Consider the following 26,724-nt stretch of genomic DNA (forward strand, 5'->3'; position numbering starts at 1 on the left):
TTTCTTTAGCCCTGTAATTAATCCAGTAATTATCTATTAAACATTAAATATGATTAAATCATATTTACGCTGTTTCAAAATGTTCCTCGAATGTAAAACTTATTTTTCTCTGCGCTGGACAATAATTTGTGGACTGTGAAAATGAGCTGTTTTTCTCTTATCTTGGTATGAGTGCTATCTCTCCTTTTTTGGTGAATCCCAAAAATCAATGGGTAATAACAAAATAAGAACAAATCCTGGATATGAGAAAAATAAGAGAAAATATGTTCAGAAATTGTTTCTTCCATGAAGCCCATTGACTATTTTCTTTTTTTGGCGAACATGCATACATAATGAGACTTGGATAATATTGATTATACTGTGTGTGAGTTTGAGAATTAATGTAGTTTTGCGGTTGTTAATTGCAAATTCTGATTACATTAATTCATAAAGAACGTTTGCTTTTGCATGTGAAAAAAAACAAAAGTTTTTTTCACACATTCAGTGTAACTTGTGGTGAGTTACTGCTATACAAATGATCATGTTTTGGATGAAGTATCCCTTTAAATAAATTGTTGTAACTTCAGAGTTGATGCACAAGCTTGTACCACACATTCAAAATAAAACACAAAACAGTGAAATTAAATTTTTTAATACACAAATAAATGTCACATCTTTATTTTTTATACAGCAGCAGCCCTCAGGTTTGACTTTTGTGTCCTTGTAGGACATTTTGGGTCCAGGAAGCAGCTTGCCAATAACTGCATCTGGTGGAGCGGACTTGTGTGTTTACACAGACCAGGAGCTCCCATTGGTTTAATTTAAAAAACACAACCAGGCTCCATATTTATTGAGCTCCTGAGCATATAGAGGCCCGATCTACAGTCATCGCACTAGATTCCCTCGAGCAACTCATTCATAGTGACTTCAAAGTGCAAACTGATTCCAGATCAGTGCTGTCAAAATAGACAAATAGCAGCCCAAGACATGTCTCCTCAATCAGTAGAAATACAGTTACATTTAAAAGTTATGAAGGTCAACCAGCACAACTCAACACTCCTTAATAACACAAGACAATTCTATTTTGTGACTGAATAAAACAGTAGAAAGAAGGTGATATGTTTGATATACACTAGGTTGCTCTTTGATCATGTCAGAATACAGGCAGATGCATTTCTTTGGGAAAACTTCCAGTCAAGGTGACACTTCACACATGGACCCCCATCATAGAGAAAGTTATGAATAAAGGCAATCCAACCTTGATCACGAGCAGAGACAAGACAAACAGGAAACATGTGACGACTGTCCACTCGTGGGCAACGAGATCGTCGTTTTTGCATTTGTGCATAAGTTCAATATGACTATCAAAGGTAGGACACATAAAATACTATAACAGGTACACACAGAGCTTAAATACTATTAATAAAAATATATAGAAACTATGAAACTTTCTAGTGCCTTATTACACCCAGCTTCAAATGATCATTATAATGCACATCATGTCTGGAATTATAGAGATGGACGCATGGATGAGCTACAGTAAGAACACAAGGTCGTCAATAAATAACAGGAAGGGATGAGAGGTCACGGTGGTGGTAGACGTGTGTTTGTGTGTGTGAGATGATTTTGTGTGTGTCAGTGCATGCATGGGTGTGCTGTAATGTTTGTGTAGCAACAATATATCCATGAATATACTGTACACTGGAGAGGCAGTGTGGTGCATTAATCTTGCTGGGGGTTTTAGTAACAGCAGGGTCCAGTCAGCAGGATGCTGGGAATGTTTTCACGCTGTGGTGTACGGTGGAGGAGCCTGCTTGGGCGGCATGCTGACGCTGTCGTCGTACGGAGGCAGCAGCACCTGCAGAGAACGGCCAAGAAAGAGCGAAATTCAGTCACTTAACTTTGCAAAAGAGCTGGTACATTTCAAAATCTGTGGCGTCAAAATAATGCAAATGATAATTCTGTTGAAGTCTGAGCCTATTTTTGTTAATCCTTTGAAACCTAATAATATTTTTCCTATTTTGGGGTTTAAAGTGAGCAAGAAATTAGAAAAACCTTCAAGCAAATTACCAGAAAATATTTTTTTAAAAATTTAAAAAATCAAAATAAATTTTTAAAAAAAGGAAATATCCTGGAAAAAGTGCTTAAAAATTCATTCATTCATTTTTTCCCTCTTGTGCCCAGTTCCCTTAGCAGACTACAACTGAAACGATTAGTCAGTTAATTGATTAACGATTGATATATAATTATTCTGAAACATTTTTGATAATAGATTCATAGTTTAAATTGTGTTTTAAGAAAAAAAAACTCAAAAACTGGTAAATCTCACTGTATTTTGGTTTTCTTAGTTGTCTATGTTAGTAAACTGAATATCTTTTGGGTTTTGGACTGTTGGTCAGACAAAAAGATTTAAATATGGGCTCAAACAGTGAGACATTTTGGGGGAATTTTTCCTAATTTTCAGGCCTTTCATACACCAAAAGATGTATTGATTAAATAGAGAAGATATTTAGCGGGTAAGTCAATATTCAAAAAAAATATGCTACATGCAGTCTTGAGGCCCTGATGCAAATGAGCAGAGATGTAATTTGACTCTAAACTATGACTATCTGCAGGGCTGCCACCAAACAGGGAACAGCTGTTTCATAAGAAAAAGGAAATGCAGTACACGGAGAGTGTCCTGAATAATGTGAGCGATGAATCAGTTATAGGACACTATGCCGTGTGACAAAAACAAATGCAGGTGTTGGCATCCAGATTTAGTTTTAAAGCTGCACACAGACTAACCAGAGAGGACAAACTTGCTCATTCACCTTCTGTTATTCATCCTTTATATCAAAAGTAAGTTGCTGTTTCACTGTAAGTTCACACTTCCAAAAGCAGAAATATCTTTGTCATTCAGAAACGTGTTTATGTCACCACTTTTTGAACCTGTTCCCACATCACAACATTCTAAAGAAAGCCTAAACGTGTGAATCTCTTTCTCAGGTAATCAACCACGAAGCAAAGTTGAGACTCTGGAGTCACAACATCTTCAGTGTGACTCAGCATTCTGCTTTTGCTGATGACATCACGGCTAACAAATGGAGGCTCTCTCAGTGGTTCATTTCATTTCATATACAACAGCACCATGTGTCTGACCTGTGTCTCCCATGTTTTAAACACTGAGCCACTGAGGCTTTCAGTTCATACACACTGACTCAGTCTTCCCAGCTAGAAATTTTTGGTTCTAAAAATGTTCTGAGAATGGCATAATGCAATGTTAAAACAATGTTTTCAGCGGCAAGTTTTCTTTTAGTTCCCAGAACGTTCTTCTTAAAGTTAAAGTAACATTCTTTATAAAAATCAAAAAATGTTAAAAAAAAAAAAAAGTGTTGTTGTTGTTGTTATGACATATCAAATTACGTTCCATTTTTATTTTTTTAAAAAAAAGGTGTTCTGCGTGTTGCTTTGAAAATATTGTTCCTTTGTTCTCGTGAAACATTGTGGGAATGTTTTATAAAAAGAAGATTCTATTATCTGTCACTTCTCAATATCACCAAAGAATTCTCAGAGTGTCGCAGTGATAACGTTACATCTTAGTCAGCATTTAACCATAAAGGGACATTATTTGAAAAAAAAAAAACATCTTTAAAACAGTCTTTGAATATCAGATTAAAATGTTTTCTTTAAAATATGATTGCAGCTTGTAGGTAAAGTTCATTCATTTTGTGGGAATGTTCCATGCTAGCTGGGTTTCCTTTGTGAAGGTGAACCATTCTGATCTGAGAATGACATGGACATTAAGAAATCAATAACCTTTAACAGCCTCTACAAGTGATTAAATCCTCCTACATGGATCAATGAGCTGAAGTGGCCTGGACAGAAACTGACAGGAACAAGTAAGAGAAAGTCTCAAAATATGACAGATAAGACGTTGGCTTTAGAGGACAAAGATCCCCCCATCAGCATTTAAAATATTTGCACAGTACAATTCTGCAAACCATGGATACATTTGTAAAAGTAAAAGCTGAGTTTCTCATCAGGAGGAGGTGACGTAGGCATGTTATGCGAGTGATAATGGAAAGGCGAGCCTCTTATATGTAAGAGCAGCCAGGTATGAGGGATTTCTGGGAGATGATAGTCCACGATTTCACAGAGGAATTGTGGATTCAAAACTTCTGGATGATCCGCTCAACGTTTTAAAGAGTTATACGATGCAATAGCACCTCTTGTAGCACCTGCTGCATCATAGAGGGAGCCAGATCATACTGAAAAGCACATAGCCATAGCATCATGTGACCTAGAAAAGCCAAAAAGTGTTTTCATTGCAGTGTTGTGAACTATAGCCTTTTCAAACTGCCTGAAATGCCACCTCATGCGATCGTTAAAAAAACTGTGATAACTTCATAAAGAGCATTAATAATTTTGTTCTATCAGGCATTTCGGGGGTTAGTTATTGTTGCTCTTTTATTGCCTACTGAAGCACCTGACTGTGGGTGTGTGTGTATGTGCAGGAATTCCTCTCAGACGGAACAGATTAGTATACCTTTGACCTAACTGCTATATAACCGATGCATAACATGCAAGCTGCAAACCAAAACCCTGCCTGTGGCCTGTGGGGAGCTCTAACTGAATATGTCAGGCTCTAATTGGAAAAGCATACCTGCAGAGGTGAGGCTAAGGTTAGGAAATAAAGGGGCAGACTGCAGTTTTTCTGGCACATTTTCACTAATGACGTCAGTGAGTTAGAGCGGCCTCATATTCCTCTCTTTACAGCTCAGGTGTTTTATCCATCAGGAGTTCCTCAGAAGCCCTAAACATCACATACAGCCACACGGTATATAAAGCTGTCGAGTGTGGTGGATTGTTTCAAATTGTGTGGAATGTTACACTCAGAGGAGCTGCAGACTGATGAGTACGGGTTTGTTTTTTTTTTTTAAATACTTGTAAAATCCAACATACTGCAAGGTCAGTAACAGAGTCAGCTATTCGCAGCTCCTTATGCTGAAAAAGTTAGTCAAAACAGGTCATTAGTGTTTCTGCAGCCTACTTTTTCTTCTCCTTCCTGTCAAAGTATAAGTGGTTATAATAAGTGTGTGGGCAGCAGGGTAAGAGCGGTCAGGGGGCTGCCGGTCTGAGCAACAGAACACCGACAGGAGATCCACAAACACCCAGACAAAACTCACTTAACTGTACTGTACTACTGTGCCTCTGCCACCATTATAATAGCTTTGCCAGCATGGAGCCTCATCTCTCTGTCCAGCTCTGTCCTTTCATCCATGTCCGCCCGTGTAAAACTACCTGCAGCGACAGCACATCATTTTTACTTCCTTCCTCCCCCAAGCGTGATGTCTTTACAGCTGCCAGACGGGCCTACCTACGCAGACGATGAAAACGTGACTTGTGGTCTGGATCGAAAAAGGTAATCATTTTTCCACAGAAGTTATTCTCTTGCCGTTGGAGGCAGAAGCAAGCAGCAAATCAAGATCAGAGATTGTTTCACGAGGGTTCTCTAGATAACAATATAGGCATAAAGGAGAGTTTAATGGACTATGAATGTGGTGACATATTGCACACATGCACAATGATGGTTTTATTTTCTCATGTATTCCTTCTTACGTCTGCATTTCATTAATATCTGCTGACTTGTAAATCATTTGGTTTGCTAATAAATAGTCCTCTTATAGTTTATGCTGAGAAAAGTATTTATTCAGCTGTACACCAACTGCAGGGGAGGAATGTCTGTACGATTAGTGTCGAAGCCAGAGTGCTCAGACAAATGTTGAGCTTTGTAAAAGCTCATTAGAAAATGTCATTAACATTCACTATTCATGGTCTGACAGACAGAAAAAAAGATAGTAGAAAAAATGTTTTTCTTCTGATTTTCTTTACTTATATTGTGACCTATTGTGAACATGGACGTCGTAGTTTAATATGACTCAATCTTACGCACATCATGCTCTAAACACTCAGTAGTGCACTAATCTGCCGCTGAAAAATAGTGCCAGGCTTTACTCCTGTTTGAATAACTTTCGCAAAAAAAAAGTGCCCTCTATGAATTATCAAAAAAATGCATCTATAAATATTTACTTGTCTATTTGGCACCACCAAGATGATGATGATGAACACCTGACCAATCCAATGCTGTACATTGTCTTTCGTCTCTCTGCTGGTGGGAGGGGCAGTTTTAATCAGATGGAGGGACGCTGCCCTGTCCTCCCATGCCCAGTGATGAGGGACATTATGTCCTGCCTTAATCTCGAAAAGATACGTTACTCAATTTGTGACTCAGATAAAAAAATTCAAAAAGGTGTTTCCTGAAACACTTCCAGAGCTCACAGTCAAACTGATGATTATGTGTTTATTCCTTTTTACTGTTGCACTCAGTCAGTGTATACTCTGGTAATGTACTCCATTATTCTGAAACTGCCTTTAACAGAGCCATCTCTCCTTCGCTCTTTTAATACTAAACCTGATCTACAGCTCGTGTGATATTTGTACTACTCTAGAGACAGAGGACCGTCCTATTGTCAATATTCTGGCTGGTATTTGGGGTTAGTAAATTGGGGAGGATTTTGATCAGATTTCATGTAAAGGTTTAAACCTGATTTTGTTGAAATTCAATAAAAATATTTTTGATTAAAAGAATATTCACTTGTTTCACTAAAAGCAATGGGCTTAGCCTATTGCAACAGATAGACAGGGTAACTAAAAAAAAAAAAACAGATTGAGAGACAAATAACATACTGTTGGTTTGGGTCTATTTATAGGATTTGTTGACAAAAAAAAATGCAGGCCAGGCTCATTTTTTCAACATGGCGATTTGGACCTGTAGTATAATGCAGGTCATTAGAGGGGACTTACCGTGGTGTCATTGGTCGTGACATAAAGCAGGACTTCAGAGGAACCCCGGCCGCTCACATATCTGTAGCAGTTCCACACACATGCTATCAGGTAGGCCTGGTATCAGAGAAAATCACAGATTAGAAGCTTGAACTACATAACGTCAATATCATGTATTATTTAGCAAATCTGGAAATACTACAAAGGCTTTCGGTAAGAAATGAATCAGTAATAAATGATTTTTTGGTAGTAAGTCTAAGTAAACATATTTGTCCTTACATGACAACACACAAATATTTTTGAGCCATGCTAGATGCACGACTCTATAGATGGCAGCGTTGGTCTGTTGATCACTTCGGTCAAAACTCAAATGTCTTAACAAAGCTGTAGTTGGTAATTTTTATAAAAATACCCTTTTTTAATATTTGCTGAAACTGTGATGATATCCAAACAGTAGTGCATGAGACAGATCTATAAAAAATAAATAAACAACGTTCCTTGTAGTGTTTAATGGCATTTGCAAGAATTCACCGCACCTATACACAAACAATCAGAGCCTAGGATTCTCTTATTAATATGAGCGCCGAAAAAACAAACCAAAAAACCCGGTTCAGCGACGCTCACGTGTTGCTCATGCAGTCAGTGTGTTGCATTTGTAATAACGCAGCTGTCAATCTTACTGCTCTGAACTGCAGCCAAACTAAGCAGTGGTGATCAAATATGAGATTCTGTTTCTGTCTATGCCTCTCCTCATATGTTTTCAGAAACATATGTCAGTGACTGTTTTGCTGTAACATGAGAAAGTTTGTGACACGGCTGCCATGTTGAAAACAATCGAGCCAAAACCCTTTTTTTTTGTCACAGATTATCTGCCTCATGTACTACTGTGTGGCTATAGTGACAGTTTAGGGCAAATACGACAAAAAGTTATTTTTTTAGAAAATAATCCTCCGGATGGATTGCGTCGAAGTACTGTACAGACATTCATGTCCTTTTTCATGATTAATTGCAATAACTTACTATATTTTTCTGCGCCATCATGAGGTCAAAAATCTAATTTGTTCAACACTTTGGTTTATGTTTTACACACAAAATCATTGACCACCAGCCTCAGCTCTATTAAGAGCTACCAGCATGCTAAAGTGCTAAGCTAAGATGGAGAATGTGGTAAACATCATAACTAAACTGTCAACTGTGAGCGTGTTAGTGTACTGATAGCAGTATTTACCTCAAAGCACTAATCTCAGCACAGTCTTTTTTTTGTTACAGGGTTTGAAACAGTCAAAATTTGAGCAGCGTTGTAGTTTCAGCTTCACATCATTATTATGTAATATAATTAGGGCGTCTCATCCCCAGAGAAGCTGTGGTGTAAGCTGTGTGACATTTCTGTCCCGTATTTTATTTTTATACACACACAGACACAGATGGTAACCATGATGACAACATGCACATAATTTCTTAGTGTGTTAGAGGCTGTAAAAAAAGTATGTTTTTCAAAGAAACTCTCACTGAAGATAACTCACATAATATAAAGATGATAATTGTTTTCAGGTTGTATCTTAAGGCTGTACATCATTTCAGAGCATGAAAAACAAGTTCCTGTTGTTCTCCGTCATCCAAAAATCATCTAACTCTCAGCAGGCGGCTTGCTACTGGAACTCCTCGGCCAAACACAACACCATCTGCTAAATCCATCCGCTGGAACGAACCAAAAGCCAGACTGAGCTCTCTAACTTCTATAATAACCCAATTAAGAAGTCACTTAATGCTCTGGCAGCAAAGTTTTTTTTAACAGCCTCCACAGGAGGCTTTGAAAAGACAACCAATGAGCTGCTCAAAAAAGTAAAGACAATCCAAATCTCTAAAAGAAAAATCATACCATTTCATACTTGGGCTCCTAATTTCTCAGAAGCGGTGAAAGCAAATCTGTTTCCACCCCAGTTAACGCGTCATAAAATCACATCTGGGCAGAAAGTTACATAAAAAAGCAGGTGCCCGTGTCATAATGTTGCATAATACATCTTTTATGCTGTAAGAAAATGTGTTTTGTGCTGCAGATATAAGCCTGGCGGCCATGCAAAGAACTATAAATACTGCTACATGAATACAGAAGATATGTAAATTAAAGGGGCAATTAACCAGAAAATCAGAAATACATATTTAATCTCTTACCTGATGTGCCATTTATCCATCTAAATTGTTTTTGTGTGAGTAACTGAGTCTTGGAGATATTGGCCATAGAGATGTCTGCCTTGTCTCAATATAATGGCACTAAATGGCACTCGGCTTCATTTTTTTCAGGACCAATACCGATTATCAGTAGTTAATGAGACCAATAACCGATATTTGGAACCGATGCATATTTACAATAAAAATGAAAAATATTTCTGTAGAAATTTAGAATTTGGAATATAACAAACTCCAGCACAAAACTTTGTTTAAATGCCATTAGCAAATGTTTAAGCAAAACTGAAACTTTCAACATCATATACAGCAAGTTCCCTGCAACTTTTTTTTAATAAAGTTCAGTGGAAATAAATATAAAAATGAAAGAATAAAAAAGTAAAGTGGAAGTTCCTCCCATGCTGACATTTACTTTGCATGTATTGCAAACTGCCTGCCCTGGTGTAGGTTGAGTGTAATACACACTCTTTATCATTAATTAATTGTATCGGCGATCATTAAAATAAAACACTGATACAGATAATCAGCAAAATGCCAAATGTCGGTCCTGATAATTGGAAATCTGTCAACCCCTACAAAAGGTAAGAGAAAACATGTCTTTGATTTTTGCGCTGAATGGCCCCTTTAAGACGCGATAGCATTACCTTGAAGGCGAGAATAGAGCCGATGAAGAGCAGCACGATGAGGACCAAGCACACGTTACTGAGAGCAGCGACCTCCTCTTTGTAGGGGAAGTTATCAGGCTGCACAGGAGTCAGAAAGAATGCGGGGAGAGAATACATTTAAGGTTAGATAGTAGCAGCATCTGTGGCTGCACACTCATCACTACTCATGTGTGAAATGAGTAATGACAAGTTCAGTGCTCACAGAAACCTTTGAGAAACACAGAGAAGTCAACATCGTGCTGTTAGATATCACTGACTGCACTTTTAGGAGGAAAACACTCTGGGTTTCTCACCAGTTGATGCAGGTAATCCTGTATCGTGTTCGGGTAAACCACAATGCTGACGGCCACCAGGGTGTTGAGGGCAAAATCAAATATTTGGTAGCAGAAAAATGGGATGATCCAGGCGGCACGCAGCTGAAATAGAGATACAAGTCTTTTAGGGACAGACTGATGTATTTATCTGAGGGCAGAGAAATAAGCTGAGCTCTTTAAGCAACAGTGTGGACATAAATCAGAGATTTAGCTGGGTCGCAGGGAGATTACAGTGTGTTTACAATAAAATCTAATGAATCATTACTTTACCTTGTATGCACCATATGTGGCCATCCCACAGATAAGTATCATCAGCAGAGAGATGGCCGAGGCAATGCACATGTCTACGGCAGAGAGAGAGGCACAGTTAAAAGTTGGGGCACGTTCAAATCAAATTTCTGAACATGTTCACATCATGTTCAGCTGATCTACCAAACACAAATTCTGTACAGAAGATAAATAACAAGCTGCATCTTTCAACCACCGGAGGAATTAACCTCTACTCTGTCATTCGCTCCATGCCAGCCCGAACTCATCAACTCTACATAACACAACTAATCATTCTGTTACATAAGCACAGCGGCAGGCAAAACCAAAATACAGCACATGTGGCACTATTTGGGAAAAAAATGAATTTATTCATCATTTTCTCCATCCTGTGACCCTTTAAAAAAGCATTATGTGCATCTATAGGAACAGGAATTGTTCAGGCTTTGATGCTGTATTGGATTTTATTTTTGAGCCAATGCTCCAAAAAGCATAAACACAAGTTCTTTTTTGCTGAAAAAAAAACATGGGACAGAGTCTAAAATCACTTTATAATAATTTAATTTTCTGATTTATTATTCAGTGGAATTAGCTGCATATTTCTAACCCATATGGAGTGGCACAAAACTACTGTCACTACAGCTTGTTGTGTTCGTCAAATCTGATCTGTCGACACTGCTAAAATAACTGAGCAACATTACTGTAAGAGCCACTAAAACACATTTCATACACGGTAAAAATGTCAGTGTTGTTGTAGGACATATATAATAATATTCAGGTTTTTACAACAGTTTCTGTATATTCTGAATGGTGTACAGCAGTAGACTATACCAAAGTTATGTTTATGTTTGCATTACTAATTATATTAATTCTGTTAGAATGCAGGCTAAGCTATGTACCACAGCACAGTAAGGCTGTTTAGTGCGCATGACAAAAGAGGAGAGGACGACGTCATGCTAAAAGACGAGAAGTCTGCGTAGGTGTGCATCGATATAAGGTTTTGACTGTGCTTTATTGTGAAGGAACATGCACTGTTTTATGTGAGATAGGAATAGGATATCAAGTCGGTAGTAGACCAGACGAGATGTGATTTTACAGTGGATTTAAAAAACATCTTAGTGTTACATTTAAATGTTCCTTAAAACTTTCCTATTGATGTCCACTCTGAAAAATAAGTAACAACATGTTTTTGTCATAAATATTAGGACACTGACAAAAAAGTTATTTTACCTGCCAGTGACAACTATTTGAAATTAAAAGAAAAAAAAATTATGATTCATTTAATATGAGGGCTTTTTACACATAATGTGACTGGTGATGGTGTAAATGTTACAGTTTAAAAATGTTAGAATAACAACAGTTTTAAATCTTTAATTTGCAAGTTGTTCTGTAAAGTTGTTTACATCTTCAGTGTTTTTTTACTGAATTATTCTGGCAACCACAGCTGCCATTGTTTTTTATTCGTTCTTTTTTTGTTACAGTGATGGTGTTTTCGCTAATATGACCAAAAGTCATTTTTCACGCTGAGCGTGCTCCTAATGCAGGGGTGGCAGCCTGCAGTAATGGATCATAGGACACCCTAATCCCTTGGAACTGGGATAATACAGTCATTCCCAATCAGAGGCCACCAGCAGCATGTGGTCCACCTCCAGTCGGACTGTTCCAGTGTGCACCTGGTCTGTTAAGAAGGCTTTTCAAAATGCTCTGCACAGATGGACATTAGGCTCTGTGGCTTTGGGTGTTTTGATTTACAAAGAAGTGCTGACAGTCGTCTAGACAAATGTGTGAGGTCCCTCTAATAACACAATAAATCATTCTGTTAGTCAGCTGACAACCATACTGTGGGAGAGCATAAATGAAGCCACCTGTCAGAGTTAGTTTTGTCAAAATTCAGTTTCAGGTAGAAGCACTTGGGCTACTTACTGGCGTCATCCATGACATCCAAGTCATTAGCCAACTCAGCGCTGGTCAGGTGGTACTGCTCAGGATCACTGAGCGCTGTGAGCAGGATGAGTAACACCACGGCATTGATGAGCTTAGGGACAGAGGACAGATGGGTGGATAAAGGCAACAATATGGACAGACAGGTGGGGGGGCAATATGGACAGGAAGCAGCAGAATTGCAAAAAGGACAGATGTTGACCGAGAGATGCTGTGTAGCTACTATGTTCAATAATGTACAGTAACAGCTCTGAGTCCAGGCACATACATGAGCCTTTGTATCGGTCTGGTGGCTGCAGCTCATTATGCAGATGACTCATACGTCCCCATTGATCAGGTGAACGTAATGGAAAATTCTCTGCAGTCAATAGGCAGCATGACACAAAACCTGCTACCTGAAGAGGCAAACTGCTAATTTATTCATGGAGAGCCGAGAGAGGATTTTTCCACCTGGTGTTTGGTGTACCGTCTCCTTCCTGCACGTACAGTTAAACAAGGGTGCATTCAAGAGAATATATCAATCATTTCAAACATTATTGGCACAAAAAAGAGGCTAGAAATATTTTCTCCTTTAGATTTAGTGAAGCAATTTTGTTATTTATTATCTGAAAGGTCCCCTATCTTAACCAAAGTCATGTATAGAATCAATAATAGAAGATAAACAATTGAAAATGTAATAAAGCACAAAAAAGAGGGCACATATTTTTTTATGTTTTAATTTAGTTTAATACTTTTTATATTTTTTGTTCCCAATCCTAAATGTAATCTTGTTTAAATCAATGATGTAGAAGACAATAAAACCAACCAAAAACTAAGTGACTAATGCCCATTTTTATATACAGATCCCTCTCTATATATGTCAAGTAGCCTTTACATAAGTAACTTACAGTATAATGAAATAATGTGCTTTAACCCTTTGAAACCTGGAGTGACATCACTTCTGTTGTGCTCCTTTAAACCCTTGAACCCTGACCAAATTTCTTTCAAAAACATACAAAGAAATGTTTTAAAAATTGGCAAATCTATAGAACTTTTTAAAGTGGGAGAAAATGTCTGAAGAAAAAAAGAGAGGAGCTAAGAAAAAACTGTATCAATAGCGACCAGAATGAAATATTTCAAATGATGTTCCAAAATTATTTTAATTTTTTAAGCACTTTTTCCATGTCATTTCCATATTTGTTTGTTTTTTTACTTTACTGTTGTTATTTTTTTTTTTTTTTTTTTTTTTTTAGGTAATTTGCTTGTTCTTTTCCAAATTTCTTACTTATTTTTGGGGAGTAATTTCTTCTTTCATTGCCTTCTTCCTATGTTTTTGAAAGAAATCAAGCTAACTTGTTACAGTTCCAAAGGGTTAAACTTTGCAAGGATATGTTTTTAAAGAGGAGCAGAATTCATTCATTTTCTTTAGGTAAAACTAGGTTTTATTGAAAATATAATTCAATCTAAAAGCCAAACACAATCCTAAAATGCTGCCTACAGTCTGACAGGTTTCTGGTGAGCTCATGTTTGCCCTGCTGCTCAGTTCCTGGATGTCTACATGGAGCTCTGAGTGACAGAGGCGGTGCTCACCATGTACCAGACCCCCAGGATGATGGTTCCTGTGCGGACATGGCAGCACAGACAGCAGCTCGTGGAGTACCAGCGGTCCCACGGGGAGATCATCATCGTCGCGTCCGCTTCTCCGCTCACAGCCGCGCGAGCATTTACAAAAGGTGTCGGTGTTTGGAGAAGAAACAGTCACGCGCTGTCCCGTCAACGTCTGCTACCAGTCGGTCCTCGCGAAGGAATGACGTACAAGAGCCAACCGCCGCTGACCTGTCCGTTACTTATTATTAGGCTACCGTGAGCAGCTTAACGGAACGGAGCGGGGAGCGTCAAGCCGGCGTCAGGGAGAAACATAACTTCCGGTTTCAAAATAAAACACAGAGAATTAAGTTGCATTTTAATGTTTAACATTATAAGGAATTTTAGGCAAACATATCATCTATAGATTATTCCTAGTATTGTGGTGATTTAAAATCTTTTTAATTTATTTTCTATTTGGACATATCCTTCATACTCATTATCTCACTTTTTATCTAGAGCTCTAAATCATTATTAATTACTATAAATTACACATTTAACATTATTTGTCAAAATTTATCTCCAATACCGCATGGCATTAACCTCCTCCATGACTATTTTCATGATCAAATATTCTGCCTCTTTTTTCAATTAATCAATTAAGTCTTCAAAATATCCAGTGATCCTATGTTTACATTTTTGTTAGAAATTAAACAACGTACCATTTGAGGGGGGATATTTTAAGTGAATTTTTTTAAAAAAAACAAAACCTTCCATTCTTTCAATTTGAATCTAAATGCAATTTATAAATTTGCATGTGTACCATTATTAGATAATTTAAATTAAATATTTAACAATATTTGTCTGTTTACTTTTCTCCAATTATGCATCACATAAGGGCTGCCAACGACTATGCTCTATTATTAATTAATCTGCCAGTCATTTTCACAATTGATCAATTGATTCGTCTATAAATTATGCAAAAATAGTTTAAAAATATATCATCAAAATAGGATAAGAACTCAAGTGACATTTAAACTTACTTGTTTTGTTAGAGCCGTAGTCCAAAGGTTATTATATTTACAATACATGAAAAAGGTCAAAAATCCTAAGATTGCAAACTGCAACCAGAAATCTTGTGGAATTTTAGCTGAGACAATTAATAAATGATCAAAATAATAGAGGTTTTTCTATCAGTCAGTCAGTCAACTAACCAATAAACTAATTCATTCTGTGGATCACGGTATGCTGGATGTGATGCTGCTATTTTTACGCTGTTATTTTAAAGGCCAAATCCTCCCGCTTCCGGTCTTATTCTGGTACACTTGACCCAGCTGGATGAAGGCGCAGTGACTGGTCCTGCTGATGATAAACACCGGAGCGTGTGACAGACTAGCTAGGATCAAATCCGATGATGTAACCCGTAAATTCCAGAAAGTTATACAGTGGAAGATTAACTTTAAAACACTTTTAATCTAGAAATGACATGTGGTGCCTTTAGACTGTGGCTTTGTTTCCTGCCCATAAAGAACATTTCAGCCAAGTCCAGCATACCCGTGTTCTCCTTCAAATATAAGGCCCTCAGTTACCTCCTGATTTCCCCCAGTTATATTATGCTGGATGTTGAGTTTTTATTTTGTAAAAGTTAGCCCGCAGGCCCAGGGCTTCACCATGACAGCTCAAGAAACACGGTCCACTCTGATGGCTGAAGTTAAGTTTCATAAGAATTTAAAACTTCAAACTCAGAGTAAACTGGTTTGATTTCTTTCAAAACAAATGGAAAAAAGGCAATGAGCAACATTATAAGAAATGTTCAACAAACTGCAAGAAAGATTTAAGTAGATTTAAGGATTTTTAGAAAGCTGGGAGAAAATGTTTAGGGGAAAAATGTTTCAGAATCATTATAATTTTTAAGCTTTCTAGATCATTTATTTGTTTTTTTGTTCACTAATCTTCAGATAATTTCATGGATGTTGGATGTTACAAAGCAACGTCAGAAACAAAATGATTCATAAAATCCTACTCCCCATATCTGAGCATTTTAAGATTTGATTAATTTAAGTCAATTTAATACCAATTAAGGCTTTTTATTTTAGTTTAATGAATTCAATGCCTTTTAAGACTTTTTAAGGATCTACTAGAACCCTGTTACATTGTGGGTAACTGACCTAAAAAACTGCATTATATAAAGTCCAAATATAGAAAAACTTGCCTTTATTTAGTCTTTTTACATATGGCTTTAGCTTTTCTTTTATTAGAAACAGGTTTTACAAAAGGTTCTGAAGACTTTTTGAATCAACCACAGGTGGAAAATCATGAAGAGGCTGATGACACTGCAATGGTACATCTATGATCAGAGGCTCTCAGACGGCTCTGGCCACAAAGCAGTCACAGATAGTAAAAACAGCAAGGAAACAAGTCGTCTCGAAACACTGCAGTACAACATCAGACAGGGGACAAACCGGATGGACTGAGCCAACTGAAATGTTGTCGTCAAAGATAAGAATGCAATAAACACAGAGCAGAAGTGATTCCCTTTTCTGCGTCTCGTGATGCTCATGTCTCGTTTATGCCACGAATGTTTACACCCTGTTGAGCCGCTGAAATTAACATTTGATCTCTCTGCTCTTTAGCACTCACTGTACCATCAGGACTTACACATGTAAGCGCAGAATCAAAAGACTGCCAAAGCAAAAGGCCAGCGCGACATTACGGCCCAGTGTTGAGTGACCTGAAGCACGTTGACCGTTTCCACTCTACACAGTAAACTCCAGTCGTCAGCCACAACAACATCAAGTTTCTAAACATGATCAGTATTTTCTACGTCTAATTACTACAATACAGCTCTTTCAATCAGTTATTTGATTCAGTGGAATTAGAAGACAAGTATCAAATGCATACTTAAAAATCATTAACACCGCATTACATTAGATTGCACTGCATCTAGGTTCAATTTTCAACAATCCATCGACTGACACGCGACGTGTATAAAAGTTGTTTCGTTTTTCCAGACTGGTTTGAAGGTTTAAGTCCATCATGGAGACCTTAGCTCAAAGTTCTTGTCACAAAAGGTGTTGCATAAACAGGATATCAAGTCTTTTGCATACAGAGGTCTGCAGAGGGGACTCGGTCTCATGTCTCTCTTCTCGCCTTCTTCTTCTTCGCAGGCTTGGGCGCTTGGCTCTCCTCAGGTTTTTCTGTGGAAACACAAAAACGGACATTAGTCACAAATGGTTTTTAACATTTTCAAGATTTTACGAATGCTGAGCGGGCCGTTTCAACGTCAGGAGTGTCACACATCCATTAGGTTCACTGCTGAGAAAATATGTGACTTCCCTTTTTCTAACCATCAGGTCAATATATCAACGATGGCTCCCCAATACTACTTGGGAATGGACGCTGTTGGAAGACCTGTCTCTAGTTAATCTGACACACAAACAAGAGAGAAAGCTGTTACAATACCATAGTTTTAGACCATCACCAGTGAAGCAGTGGTTGGTTGGACATTATAAAAGATGAGCAATATCTTATAAAAAATGCATTTGGTAGCAGTATTATCTCTGAATTTTACGACCTGTTGACAGCTCATTCCCCAGACTCCTGACTCTAAACTTAAGGCATGGAAAACAGACCTTCAGGAGGAACTAACATGGGAACAGTGGCGTACAGCATGCAAAGCAGCCCAAACACAGACAGGCAATACACGCCTAAAACTTCTACAGTTCAATTGGTTGATGAGAGTGTATATCACACCTGAAAAATTAAATACATTTCATAGTAACATACCTGATGTATGTACCAGATTTGGTGAGGATAAGGGTACACTTTTCCATTGCTTTTGGTCATGCCCGAGAGTTGGGGAGTTTTGGGAAGAAGTTAAATCAACAATTCAGGAAATTTTATCGATGAGACTAGAATGGGAACCAAATTTTTTTACTTGGCCTTTACCCAGCGGGGCATAACATAAAACATCACAAACACATTTTTCTGAATATGTGTTTACTATGGGCAAAGAGGGTGACTGCCTTAACGTGGAAAACGATGGGCAAACCAAGTATTTCACAGCGGTTTAAGGAATTAGCTCTACGTTTACCCCTGGAAAGAATTCCATATACTCTGAAGAGCAAACAAGAGGTGTTTAAAAAACTATGGGGATGTTATATATACTACATTAAAAACAATGATTTGTCTCACCTAATGAATGAACCTGGAGCAGAATAATTGTACCCTCTGCATGATCATGTCCACCTGCTACACTTTCATGGACTTATTTGCATGATCTGACTGAGCGCTCATGGACTCATGCTTTTGCTGAATGTGATCCTTTTGGCCGCCATGTTCGAGTGTTTAAATGTTTGTGTGTCAAGATTTCTAAATTGAAATTCAATAAACATATTGATGAAAAAAAAAGATGAGCAATATGGAATAAAATTCTCAAAACTCCCAGTTAGAAAAAAAACAAGGAAAAAAGGAGACATACAGTCTGTAAAGATAGACATTTAAAGTTGTATCACTATCACTGTGTAATGTCTGTTATTGCATTAACCTTTGAAAAATAAAAGCTGCTCGGGGCCTGGAAGAGCATTTAAAAAATGACAGACCTGACATCTGGCAGTTATATTTCTCAAGAAGGCCTCCACTGTCTGATGTTACTCAGGTTTAAATGTGCTTACTTTGTTGTGTTGGGGCAGAAAGGCTGTTCTGCTTGGCAGTGGGCTCTCCATCAGTAGGCTTCTGTGGCACTTGTGTGACAGGGGGTTTCTGGGATATGTTGTCCTTCACTGGTTGTTCCACTCTCGCCTTTAAGAAAAAGGAAACATGGTTTGACTTGATCAGCAAGAGAATGAATAAAGCAGTTAAAATCCACAAACCCCATGCAGTTACAAAATACAGCGCGTGACAAATGTACATGTGCATGTTGCATCACTATGAAATTTGACTGAATGAGCAGATTTAGATAGACGCCTTACAGAATTCAGAACCCTTGGACTTTTTAATGTTAAATACGATATAATAGGGAAAAAGGCAGTTGAGATTATTTACTCTGCTGTGAGATATTAGCACCGACCTCAACAGCAGCTGCTTTGACAGGCTGGACGGCAGCAGTATTCTCCTGAACAGGTGGCTGCTTCTTAACGGCTGCGGGTGCCGCCTCCTTCTCTGGCTCCTCGCCCTTTACAGGACACAGGGACACACACCAACAAGCTAAGTTTGCACCAAACAGTCCAGTGAATTCAAAGTAACCTTTAGAAATGTCAAAGACTGATCACAAGGGCCAAAATAATAAATAAGCTTCTTGAATGTCAAACATAGAAAAAAATTAAAATCTTTCTGCACTCATGCATGTGTGTTTGTGTGTATTTTCACTGGCAGTTACCTGGCCAGCTGCTCCTCCCTCCTCAGCAGCCTTCTTCTTCTTCTTTTTCTTCTTTTTAGTTTTAGCTGCTCCATCAGCAGCGCTCTCCCCCTTATCCTTCTCGTCTTCATCATCATCCTGCTGAACACACGTGGATAAATCGTGACTTGGTACTTTAAAGATATATTCCGCCTCTGTGGTAAGCTCTGTTTTCACTTACCCAATTTAAATCCTATTTATACATGTCTTTTTTTATTGCCTTTTTTTAACTGTCCATCATAAATTTGACAAAGTTATAGAAGTGAAATGTTGAAGGCATCAAGAGCAGGATTAGCGATGCCATAGTCTGGCGCCATCTGATGGTGATACCAAGAACAGCATGGACAAACAGCAACACATGCAACTGTACAATTAAGTAATTCTTATGACAATTTAATTTTGTTATTCATAACATTCATGATATTAAGAACGCCAGTGTCTTTCAGGCTGTGACGTGTCTTAAGAGTCTGTCACGAAGAGTTTTAGAGCAGTCTGTATACATGCACTCTGTCCTGAGAGGTGGTCTAATCCATCACATCCAAAGGACATGGCTGTGTGGGTGTCCTCTGGGTGTGCAATGTTCTTAAATAAAAGAACAAAAGCACAACAAAGGCTGTGTGTGTGTGTGTGTGTGTGTGTGTGTGTGTGTGTGTGTGTGTGTACTCAGTCTATTGTGTTAAGTCACTACTATGAGCAGTACATCCACAGCCAGGGGGAAGAACCAGGACAGCTGCCCTGGGGCCTGCACCCCAGAGGAGTCATTCATTACTGGGTTGTTATTTTTAAAACTTCCAGGTTACTCCCATAATGCTTAGGTAACATCCACAGCATTACGATTTCATTTTAAAATGCCGTTTTAAAACAAAAATGATCATCGTACACTCAAGTGTTTAAGCACCTTTTCATGAATAACTGTCTGCCCATATGAACAAGCCTGAAAATGCATATCAGGTATTGCGCACCGCCGGAGGAAGCCATGACAATGGGAGAAGAATAAAAAACAAAAAAGCCTTGTAGACATAGCTAAAATATTTTGACTTGACATGTTGTAACTGATAAGCCATTGTTTGTGTCTGCATCATTATTTTCAGAAGTCTGCAACCATGGAGTGTCAAACTGAGAGGAAGTCTGTTGTTTTAGAGGTTTGATTATGTTGTCCAGAAGTGTGGACTCTGCAAAAACGTGGCAACAGTTCTGCATTTTAAAACACATACATATTAGTGTGGATATAGCCTTTGTTTTGTCTCAGCTTGGTCGTACTTACAGCTGCTCCAATCAGCAGATTGACCTTAGCGGGCTCGGGGAGGGGCTGCACCAGAGCAGGAGGGGGCTCAGGAGTGGGCTCTTCATAGTTGCCCCAGGCTTCAGCGGGGGCGTCCCAGTCAGAGCTGGGGTCGACTGAACTACCATCTGAGGAAGACAAAGACCACCAGTAAATAATTAAAAGTGTAAAAGAGTATGAAAACTAAAAGCTACATCAAAGTTAAATATATTATCCTTACTGAGTCCAGACCACTCGTCGTCCACTCGGGGCTGACTGAGCCAGGTCAGGTCGCTCACAGGCTGGGGCTCTACAAACACAAGAACAACCACTCAACCTGCAGTCCACAGGGGACGCTTTGGGAAACAACGCCATCAAGAGGTGTGAGCCACATTAAACATCACAAGATTAAATTCTGAATGGTTTGATCCATCATGTGACTGTGTGTATACTCGCTCAGTAAGTTCTAGATTAGCCTCTGTACGAGACTGTAACACACTATTTCATGCGGTGTGTTTGGGCTATCAGCTTTTTCTGTAAATGCTACAAAACAGTGGAGCACTCTGCCCGACAATGTGAGGAGCTGCAGCTCTATCAGGACTTTCAAAACCACCTTGAAAAGTCGTATAAAAGCTGCTCAGCTCTGCACTCGCTGACCTTGAACTCTGGACTGTAAAACTTGTTTTTAATTTGACAATCACACACATGTGATAGGCTACTGTGTGTGCCTTTATATTCTGTGTTTTGTGCTCTTTTTTGTAGTTTTACATTGTATTGTCTGTCTTGTGTCTTCTTTATATCATGTGCTATTGTCTGTATTATTTGTCTTGCGTGTGTCTTTTCTTCTTGTACAACTTTATATTATAATGTCATTGTGCTGTGTATTTGTTCTGACCTGCCAAGGAACTGCAGATGCTCATTAGCTCTAAACTATAATCCAGTGCATCAAATTATGGCATTTACAGTTTAAACTGTACATGGTCCCTTTTAAATACAATTAATAAATAATGTTTATTGTATACTTACCAGCAGGACTAACACCCAGTCCAGTTAAAGACACCAGTTTCCGCTCTGTTGGTGGCATTCCCCTGTCAATCACTGTCCATGACTCTGAAACACACACATTACACAGATGCTGTGATGTCACTGTCCAACACAATTGACAATCAATCATTGGATGAATGTGTTAATGTGAGCTGCTTGTAATGTTTAAGTCAAGCCTGATCCCTGATGCTTAACACATAATGATCCCAGTCAGCCTGCCACGCAGTGAGGCAAAACGGTTTGGTAATGGCATCGCACTAGTGCTCAGTATCGGCCGATTCTGAAAGCCCACTTATTAAAAAGTTGGATCGGTGCATTCCTGGTTATGATAGTTTCCTCAACTACTGTTACCAAGGTCAAGCATTAAATTAAAACCTATATTAATGAAACTGATATTGTTTTACATTGTTTTCTTCAAACTGAGCTCTGAAGTTTTATTACAACAGTGACAAAGAAATAGACTGTAAAGTGGATCAATCACATCTGCTGATACCTGATCCACTCACTGATGTTGATATAAGCATCATTACCCTTCCAGCTTATCAATCAGTGCATCACTAACTGACGCTTCAGCTGATATAGTTGTTATTGGTTATTAACTAAGGGTCGACAGATTATCGGCCTGGACGATTATTGGGGCCGATATTTAGCATTTTGCCAATTATCTTGATGTTGAACATTTCAGTTTTGATTAAACATTTGCTAAAGCCATTTAAACAAAGTTTTGTGTTGAAGTTTGTTCTATACCAAATTCTAAATTTTGACTGAAATATTTTCATTTTCATTGTAAATGTATATCGGTTCCAAATATCTGTTATCAGTCTAATTAACTATAATAATAATAATAATAATAATAATTGGTATCGGCCCTGAAAAACCACTATCAGTCGACTTCTGGTATTAACCACTTTATGGATTACCATAAAACTTTTAAATCATCACATGTGGGATTCCGCAACTGAGCAATAAGTGGTAAAGCATCTTTACCATCTATCTCCGCTCCCCACAGTGATGCTGGTTCTCTACTGGTTGTCCAGGGCCCCGCCTTTGGAACGACGGTGGGAGCAGGAACATTTACAGCCACCTCAGTCACAGCTGGCACCGCCACCACCTCACTGCTGTTAACTAATACCAAGAGAGAAACCAGATCCTCAGCCGGAATAAACACAGATCAGGTTGGGGACACATCTAATATGGGAGCTCCTAGTGAAGCATGTGGACTCGTGGTCGATTAAAAATATTGCACAGATGTGATGTCAGTGCTTGGGGGTGTCTTTCTGAACTGATAATTACCTTGAGATACAACAGCCTCAACCTTATCTGCCTTTACTTTTGTGGATTCTCCTGAAAAGACAGAATTCAAAAAAGGTCAATATATATTAAGTACAGTAAGCCTATTATTGACGGGAGCACACACAACACTTAAGGGAAAACTCACTCTGGGAGTAAGTTCAATTCCCCTAAAGCCTGTATTTATAGTCAGTACTGTCAACAAGAGACTACCAAATGCAACAACAGCCCATACAGAGCAACAGAGCAACAGACAGAAACATCTCACTCTAGGTGTCATATCTGGCTGTTTGTCCGAGATGGCCTTAATTGTTTGAGCTCTGTGTGAATGTATACAAGAGAACTCCTACCTCTTCCCAGTATTACAACAACCCAAAAGAAACAAATCAAAGCGTAAATGTAAAGATTTTTTTTTTTTTTTTTTTTAAGTTGTTTTTTTAAAAAATCACCTTTTTTCTTCTTCTGGCTGGCAGGTGCGGGGGCTGCAGGGGCCTTGGGCTGCTCTGGGGGGGCACTCACTGGTGTGTCCCCTCCTCCGGGGCTGGCTGAGCCATCACTGGAGCTCTTGTCCTTCTTGCGTTGCTCACGCTTCTCCTTGTTGCTGACCTTGGTCTCCCATGTGCCTGAAAAGAACCATTGATTGCAGCGTGGAATTAGTTGCAAAATACTGCAAGGTTTAAATTATGGGATTAGTGAGGAAATATGGTATGGATTAGGTAGGATAAAAGATTAGATGCACAAACTGTTCAAATACAGGCTATATTTATTTCATGGGAAGAAAGGTCTATGGCAGGTCCCATTATACCACGGTACGTCTGGTATCAAGTTGTTTTTTGTTTTTTTTTAATAAAAAGGCCAAATTCAAACCCATTTTACAAAGTACAGAAGTTATTCATTCAATTTATGGTGCACTGAGCTAGTTTCTGATGAGTGGGGTTTACTAATAAATAAAACAAACAGAAACAGGCCTCTTAATTATTATGTGATTTATAATATTTCACCTTCTTCTGGTTCTTTGCCATCAGCAGTCACTGTTTTGGTCTCCTTCACAGCCTGTTTGGCCTTCTTCTTGGACTTCTTCAACTTGAAGAAGAGAAATAATGTGTATAAAGTAGAAAAGAATGATAGAAAACACCTAGAATTGTCAGAGTGAGTTTAAAGAAAACGGGGGCTACAGTGGAGTTAATATTAACACATACGATTTAACCTCCAGGAACAGCAACTGGGCAAGCGGCCCCATGCTGACTGAACCATGGGCAGTCAATCAAATCAGCACTCAAGCCACATCTATTTATAAGTGAAACTACATCCACTGACCACGACCCTCTAAATATGTTACATGTCCATCTCTTAGTGTATGCACATCTTCTGACTCCAACACCTTCAGGACCACAGTTTGTGTTAGTTTGTGGTATCCTGAGTGTGGCTGCACCTTGTGCTGTCCTAAACCAGGAACCATCCTTCAGGATTTTGCTGCATATGCAAGTCAAAAACTGTAACCTAACACTGGCAGCTGGTCTGCTTACATCATTACATGGTGACAGTGGAAAAGGGTGGCTTTTTTTCCTCAAATGATTTATTTGAAAAGGGCACAAAAATAATGATGTGACTTAAAAGCTATGGCAGCAGAGTGAAATATCTTTCAACTCGGGAACATGCGTCACTCTGAACAAATCAAGATGCTCTGCTCACATCATAATGTAGTGATTTTTGCCCCAAAAGTCTTCCACAAAGCAAATTACCTCAGCACCCTTTTCAGCCTTGACTTCTGGTGGGGGCGGCTGGTGATGTGGCACTATCTCTTCCGACACTATGGCTTCTTCCTGTGGTTCAGCAACAGCTCTCCCATTTGGCTGGGCTTTCTGGGATACACATGTAAAGAGAAAATGAATTGCACCATGACAATGTTCAGCTATATTCCTTTAAAGCATGTAACACTATACAAGTTAGCATAGCCATATGAGACACTAGCCTGAAGCTAGCTGGGGTTTTGGCCATGACATGAGATTGAGCTGTCAGTGTTAGCTTGACAGCTAGCCTTGCTAACGAAACCGTTATGAAGCTAAGAAAGGGTGTAGACTGGTTTCGCGTATGCTACGTGCCTTTTCTGTCTTCTTCTTCTTTTTCTTCGGCTCCTCGGTTTTGACAGGTTTACCGGCACCTCGCTTCACTTCGATACCGTCGTCCACAGGGCTAACAGCGGGTCGTTTTTTGAAGAGAGCCCGGCAGGCTGAGGCCCACAGAGCGACCATCAGCACCAGCCCGGTACACGCCGCTAAGAGGATCACCCATGGCGGAATGAGCTCAGGCTTCAGTCCCAAATCCACGCCGAGCTCGGAGCGCAGCAGCCCCAGACCTTTGGACAACAGTTCATTCAGACGATTTGTAAGCAGCTTGACCTGTTGAGAGGCCGCGTCCTGCCACTGCTCCATTTGTATTGTTTTTCACACAACAGACCGATTAGTCACGCTTTGCTTGCCGCTATTAGCCGCGCTAGCCTGCAGTGCTAGCTAGAAATAACGGAACGATTTCGACATGATGGAAGACAATAAATTCATCCCCTCCTCCGCCAGCAACATCGGCCCGGTCGGACCGCCTGCTAGCTAGCTAAACCCGGTTAAGGCTTCCAAACTCAGTAAGCTAACTAGCCAGCGAGCTAGCTGATATCATCGTAAGATAATATGCCTCCGTTAGCTGACCACCACAATGTGACCGCCAGCGGAGCAGGTTCACCTCATATGGCTCCGTTTTGACTGGAGCAGAGGCGCTGCATTCACTGTCGCCTGTAATGTGGTGTTTCCGGTTTGTTCATCAGATTTTTAACAGATTTTTGTCCAAAAATTTAATTCAGACTAGATACTTGTTTTCGTAACTATTGCTATTTGGAAGAAAACATGTTTAACTTCTGTTTTCAGTGTAGACTGAGAAAGATTATGCTCAAGATATGAAATTGCTCTTTTTTGTTAATTGCCCACATTTATTTTTTTAATCACATTTTTAATTTATTTTACACACTACCAATACAACCAATACACACCAACTGAGTGTCAAACATTCGGACTTTTTTGCTTTTATAACCCGTTTAAGTTGGTACATTAAATTTCTTTTTTCTTTTTACAAAATCTTTGAAGGCAACACAAACGGGCCGTGACAGCTCATTGAAGTGGGCGGGACTGGGATTTCTCCCAAGCTGATTGGCCAGAAACCTCAGTTCAAAAACATTCCCTGTCCCACTTTGGGGTACCACTACAAAAAAAACAAATGTTAATTTGTGTCATATGCCTTGTTAAACAGTATGACTGGTACTTTGACTCTGTAGTTGCACATTTCCAGCTATATTGTTTAAAATGGTATTGTATAATCTTACAATTTAAGATTTGTCTTTTACAATCCATTTTGGTTCATACAGATACATAGTTTCTTGCAAAACAGATCTAGTGCAAAACAGCGCACGAACACAAAACTTAAAACACTACAGCCAAAACTATACTATTATATCTGTAAACCCATAGCCTATATTGCTTGCAACAAGATTAAAGGTATACTTTTTCTGACAAATAACCATTTGACTATTTACCTATGTTCTTGAATTTGTGAAAATTCTCATATACACTATGCAGTATAATTCACTTGTCTTTATCCAGCGGTATGGTCAGTACTTCCAGAGGAAACGGGGGACTGAGCGTCAGGTGAAAGTTATGCAGGATCTCCTTAGGGCCAGACTCCATTGACAAAAACAGTATTTTTACCTCACTCAACATTGGAGCTGCTGCAACAGCCTCAGTTAGTGTTATTGTGTGGCTTTGTTTTGTTCAGACTTACCAATGTGTGTGAGAGTTTGTAAATAGACATTTTGATAGTTTTATTATTGTTAAAATGCCACCCTGTGATTCAAATTAATCAAGACTTTGTCTCCGTTTTTGGATTCCTCATTCACTGATGAGGCATGCAAGAAAATCAATGTTCAATGTAACACAAAATTCAATGTAACAGTAT

The 26,724-nt window shown here is 38.9% G+C and overlaps 2 protein-coding genes across 4 annotated transcripts; both read right to left on the reverse strand.

Moving 5' to 3' along the window:
- Positions 1 to 615: 615 nt before the first annotated feature.
- Positions 616 to 14,003, reverse strand: LOC121946332 (lysosomal-associated transmembrane protein 4B-like). The gene is made up of 7 exons (XM_042490853.2): positions 13,745 to 14,003; positions 12,158 to 12,269; positions 10,238 to 10,311; positions 9,947 to 10,069; positions 9,633 to 9,731; positions 6,826 to 6,921; positions 616 to 1,837 (listed from the first exon to the last, which is right to left on the reverse strand). The coding sequence occupies exons 1-7, from the start codon at positions 13,838 to 13,840 to the stop codon at positions 1,763 to 1,765; spliced, it is 675 nt and encodes a 224-aa protein (XP_042346787.1). The 5' UTR covers positions 13,841 to 14,003; the 3' UTR covers positions 616 to 1,762.
- A 1,932-nt stretch (positions 14,004 to 15,935) lies between these two features.
- LOC121946034 (protein LYRIC-like) lies at positions 15,936 to 25,477 on the reverse strand. Of its 3 annotated transcripts, none has more exons than XM_042490440.2 (13): positions 24,831 to 25,477; positions 24,471 to 24,590; positions 23,730 to 23,811; positions 23,178 to 23,351; positions 22,732 to 22,782; positions 22,426 to 22,563; positions 21,421 to 21,504; positions 20,636 to 20,704; positions 20,398 to 20,543; positions 19,116 to 19,232; positions 18,807 to 18,911; positions 18,412 to 18,538; positions 15,936 to 16,935 (listed from the first exon to the last, which is right to left on the reverse strand). In XM_042490440.2, the coding sequence occupies exons 1-13, from the start codon at positions 25,158 to 25,160 to the stop codon at positions 16,871 to 16,873; spliced, it is 1,608 nt and encodes a 535-aa protein (XP_042346374.2). In that variant the 5' UTR covers positions 25,161 to 25,477; the 3' UTR covers positions 15,936 to 16,870. The 3 variants fall into 3 exon arrangements, with proteins under 3 accessions (XP_042346374.2, XP_042346373.2, XP_042346375.2); XM_042490439.2 differs by having other exon boundaries at positions 19,116 to 19,235; XM_042490441.2 differs by lacking the exon at positions 22,426 to 22,563 and having other exon boundaries at positions 19,116 to 19,235.
- Between the last annotated feature and the right edge of the window lie 1,247 nt (positions 25,478 to 26,724).

The sequence above is a fragment of the Plectropomus leopardus genome, chromosome 11 (genome assembly GCF_026936395.1).
Source record: "Plectropomus leopardus strain MGB_pleo_1.0 chromosome 11, ASM2693639v1, whole genome shotgun sequence".
NCBI lineage: Eukaryota > Metazoa > Chordata > Actinopteri > Perciformes > Serranidae > Plectropomus > Plectropomus leopardus.

What these genes read in the sequence shown, in the direction of transcription:
- LOC121946034 (XM_042490439.2), bottom strand. Translation starts at nt 25,160, where the DNA reads ATGGAGCAGTGGCAGGACGCGGCCTCTCAACAGGTCAAGCTGCTTACA. An exon ending in AGGCTGAAAAGGGTGCTGAG is followed by an intron (nt 23,812 to 24,470) that starts GTAATTTGCTTT and finishes CTCTTCTTCAAG; the next exon opens with TTGAAGAAGTCCAAGAAGAA. An exon ending in ACTGGGTGTTAGTCCTGCTG is followed by an intron (nt 20,705 to 21,420) that starts GTAAGTATACAA and finishes TTGTGTTTGTAG; the next exon opens with AGCCCCAGCCTGTGAGCGAC.
- LOC121946332 (XM_042490853.2), bottom strand. Translation starts at nt 13,840, where the DNA reads ATGATGATCTCCCCGTGGGACCGCTGGTACTCCACGAGCTGCTGTCTG. An exon ending in GGATGTCATGGATGACGCCA is followed by an intron (nt 10,312 to 12,157) that starts GTAAGTAGCCCA and finishes TCTCTGCCGTAG; the next exon opens with ACATGTGCATTGCCTCGGCC. An exon ending in TCACGACCAATGACACCACG is followed by an intron (nt 1,838 to 6,825) that starts GTAAGTCCCCTC and finishes CGTTCTCTGCAG; the next exon opens with GTGCTGCTGCCTCCGTACGA.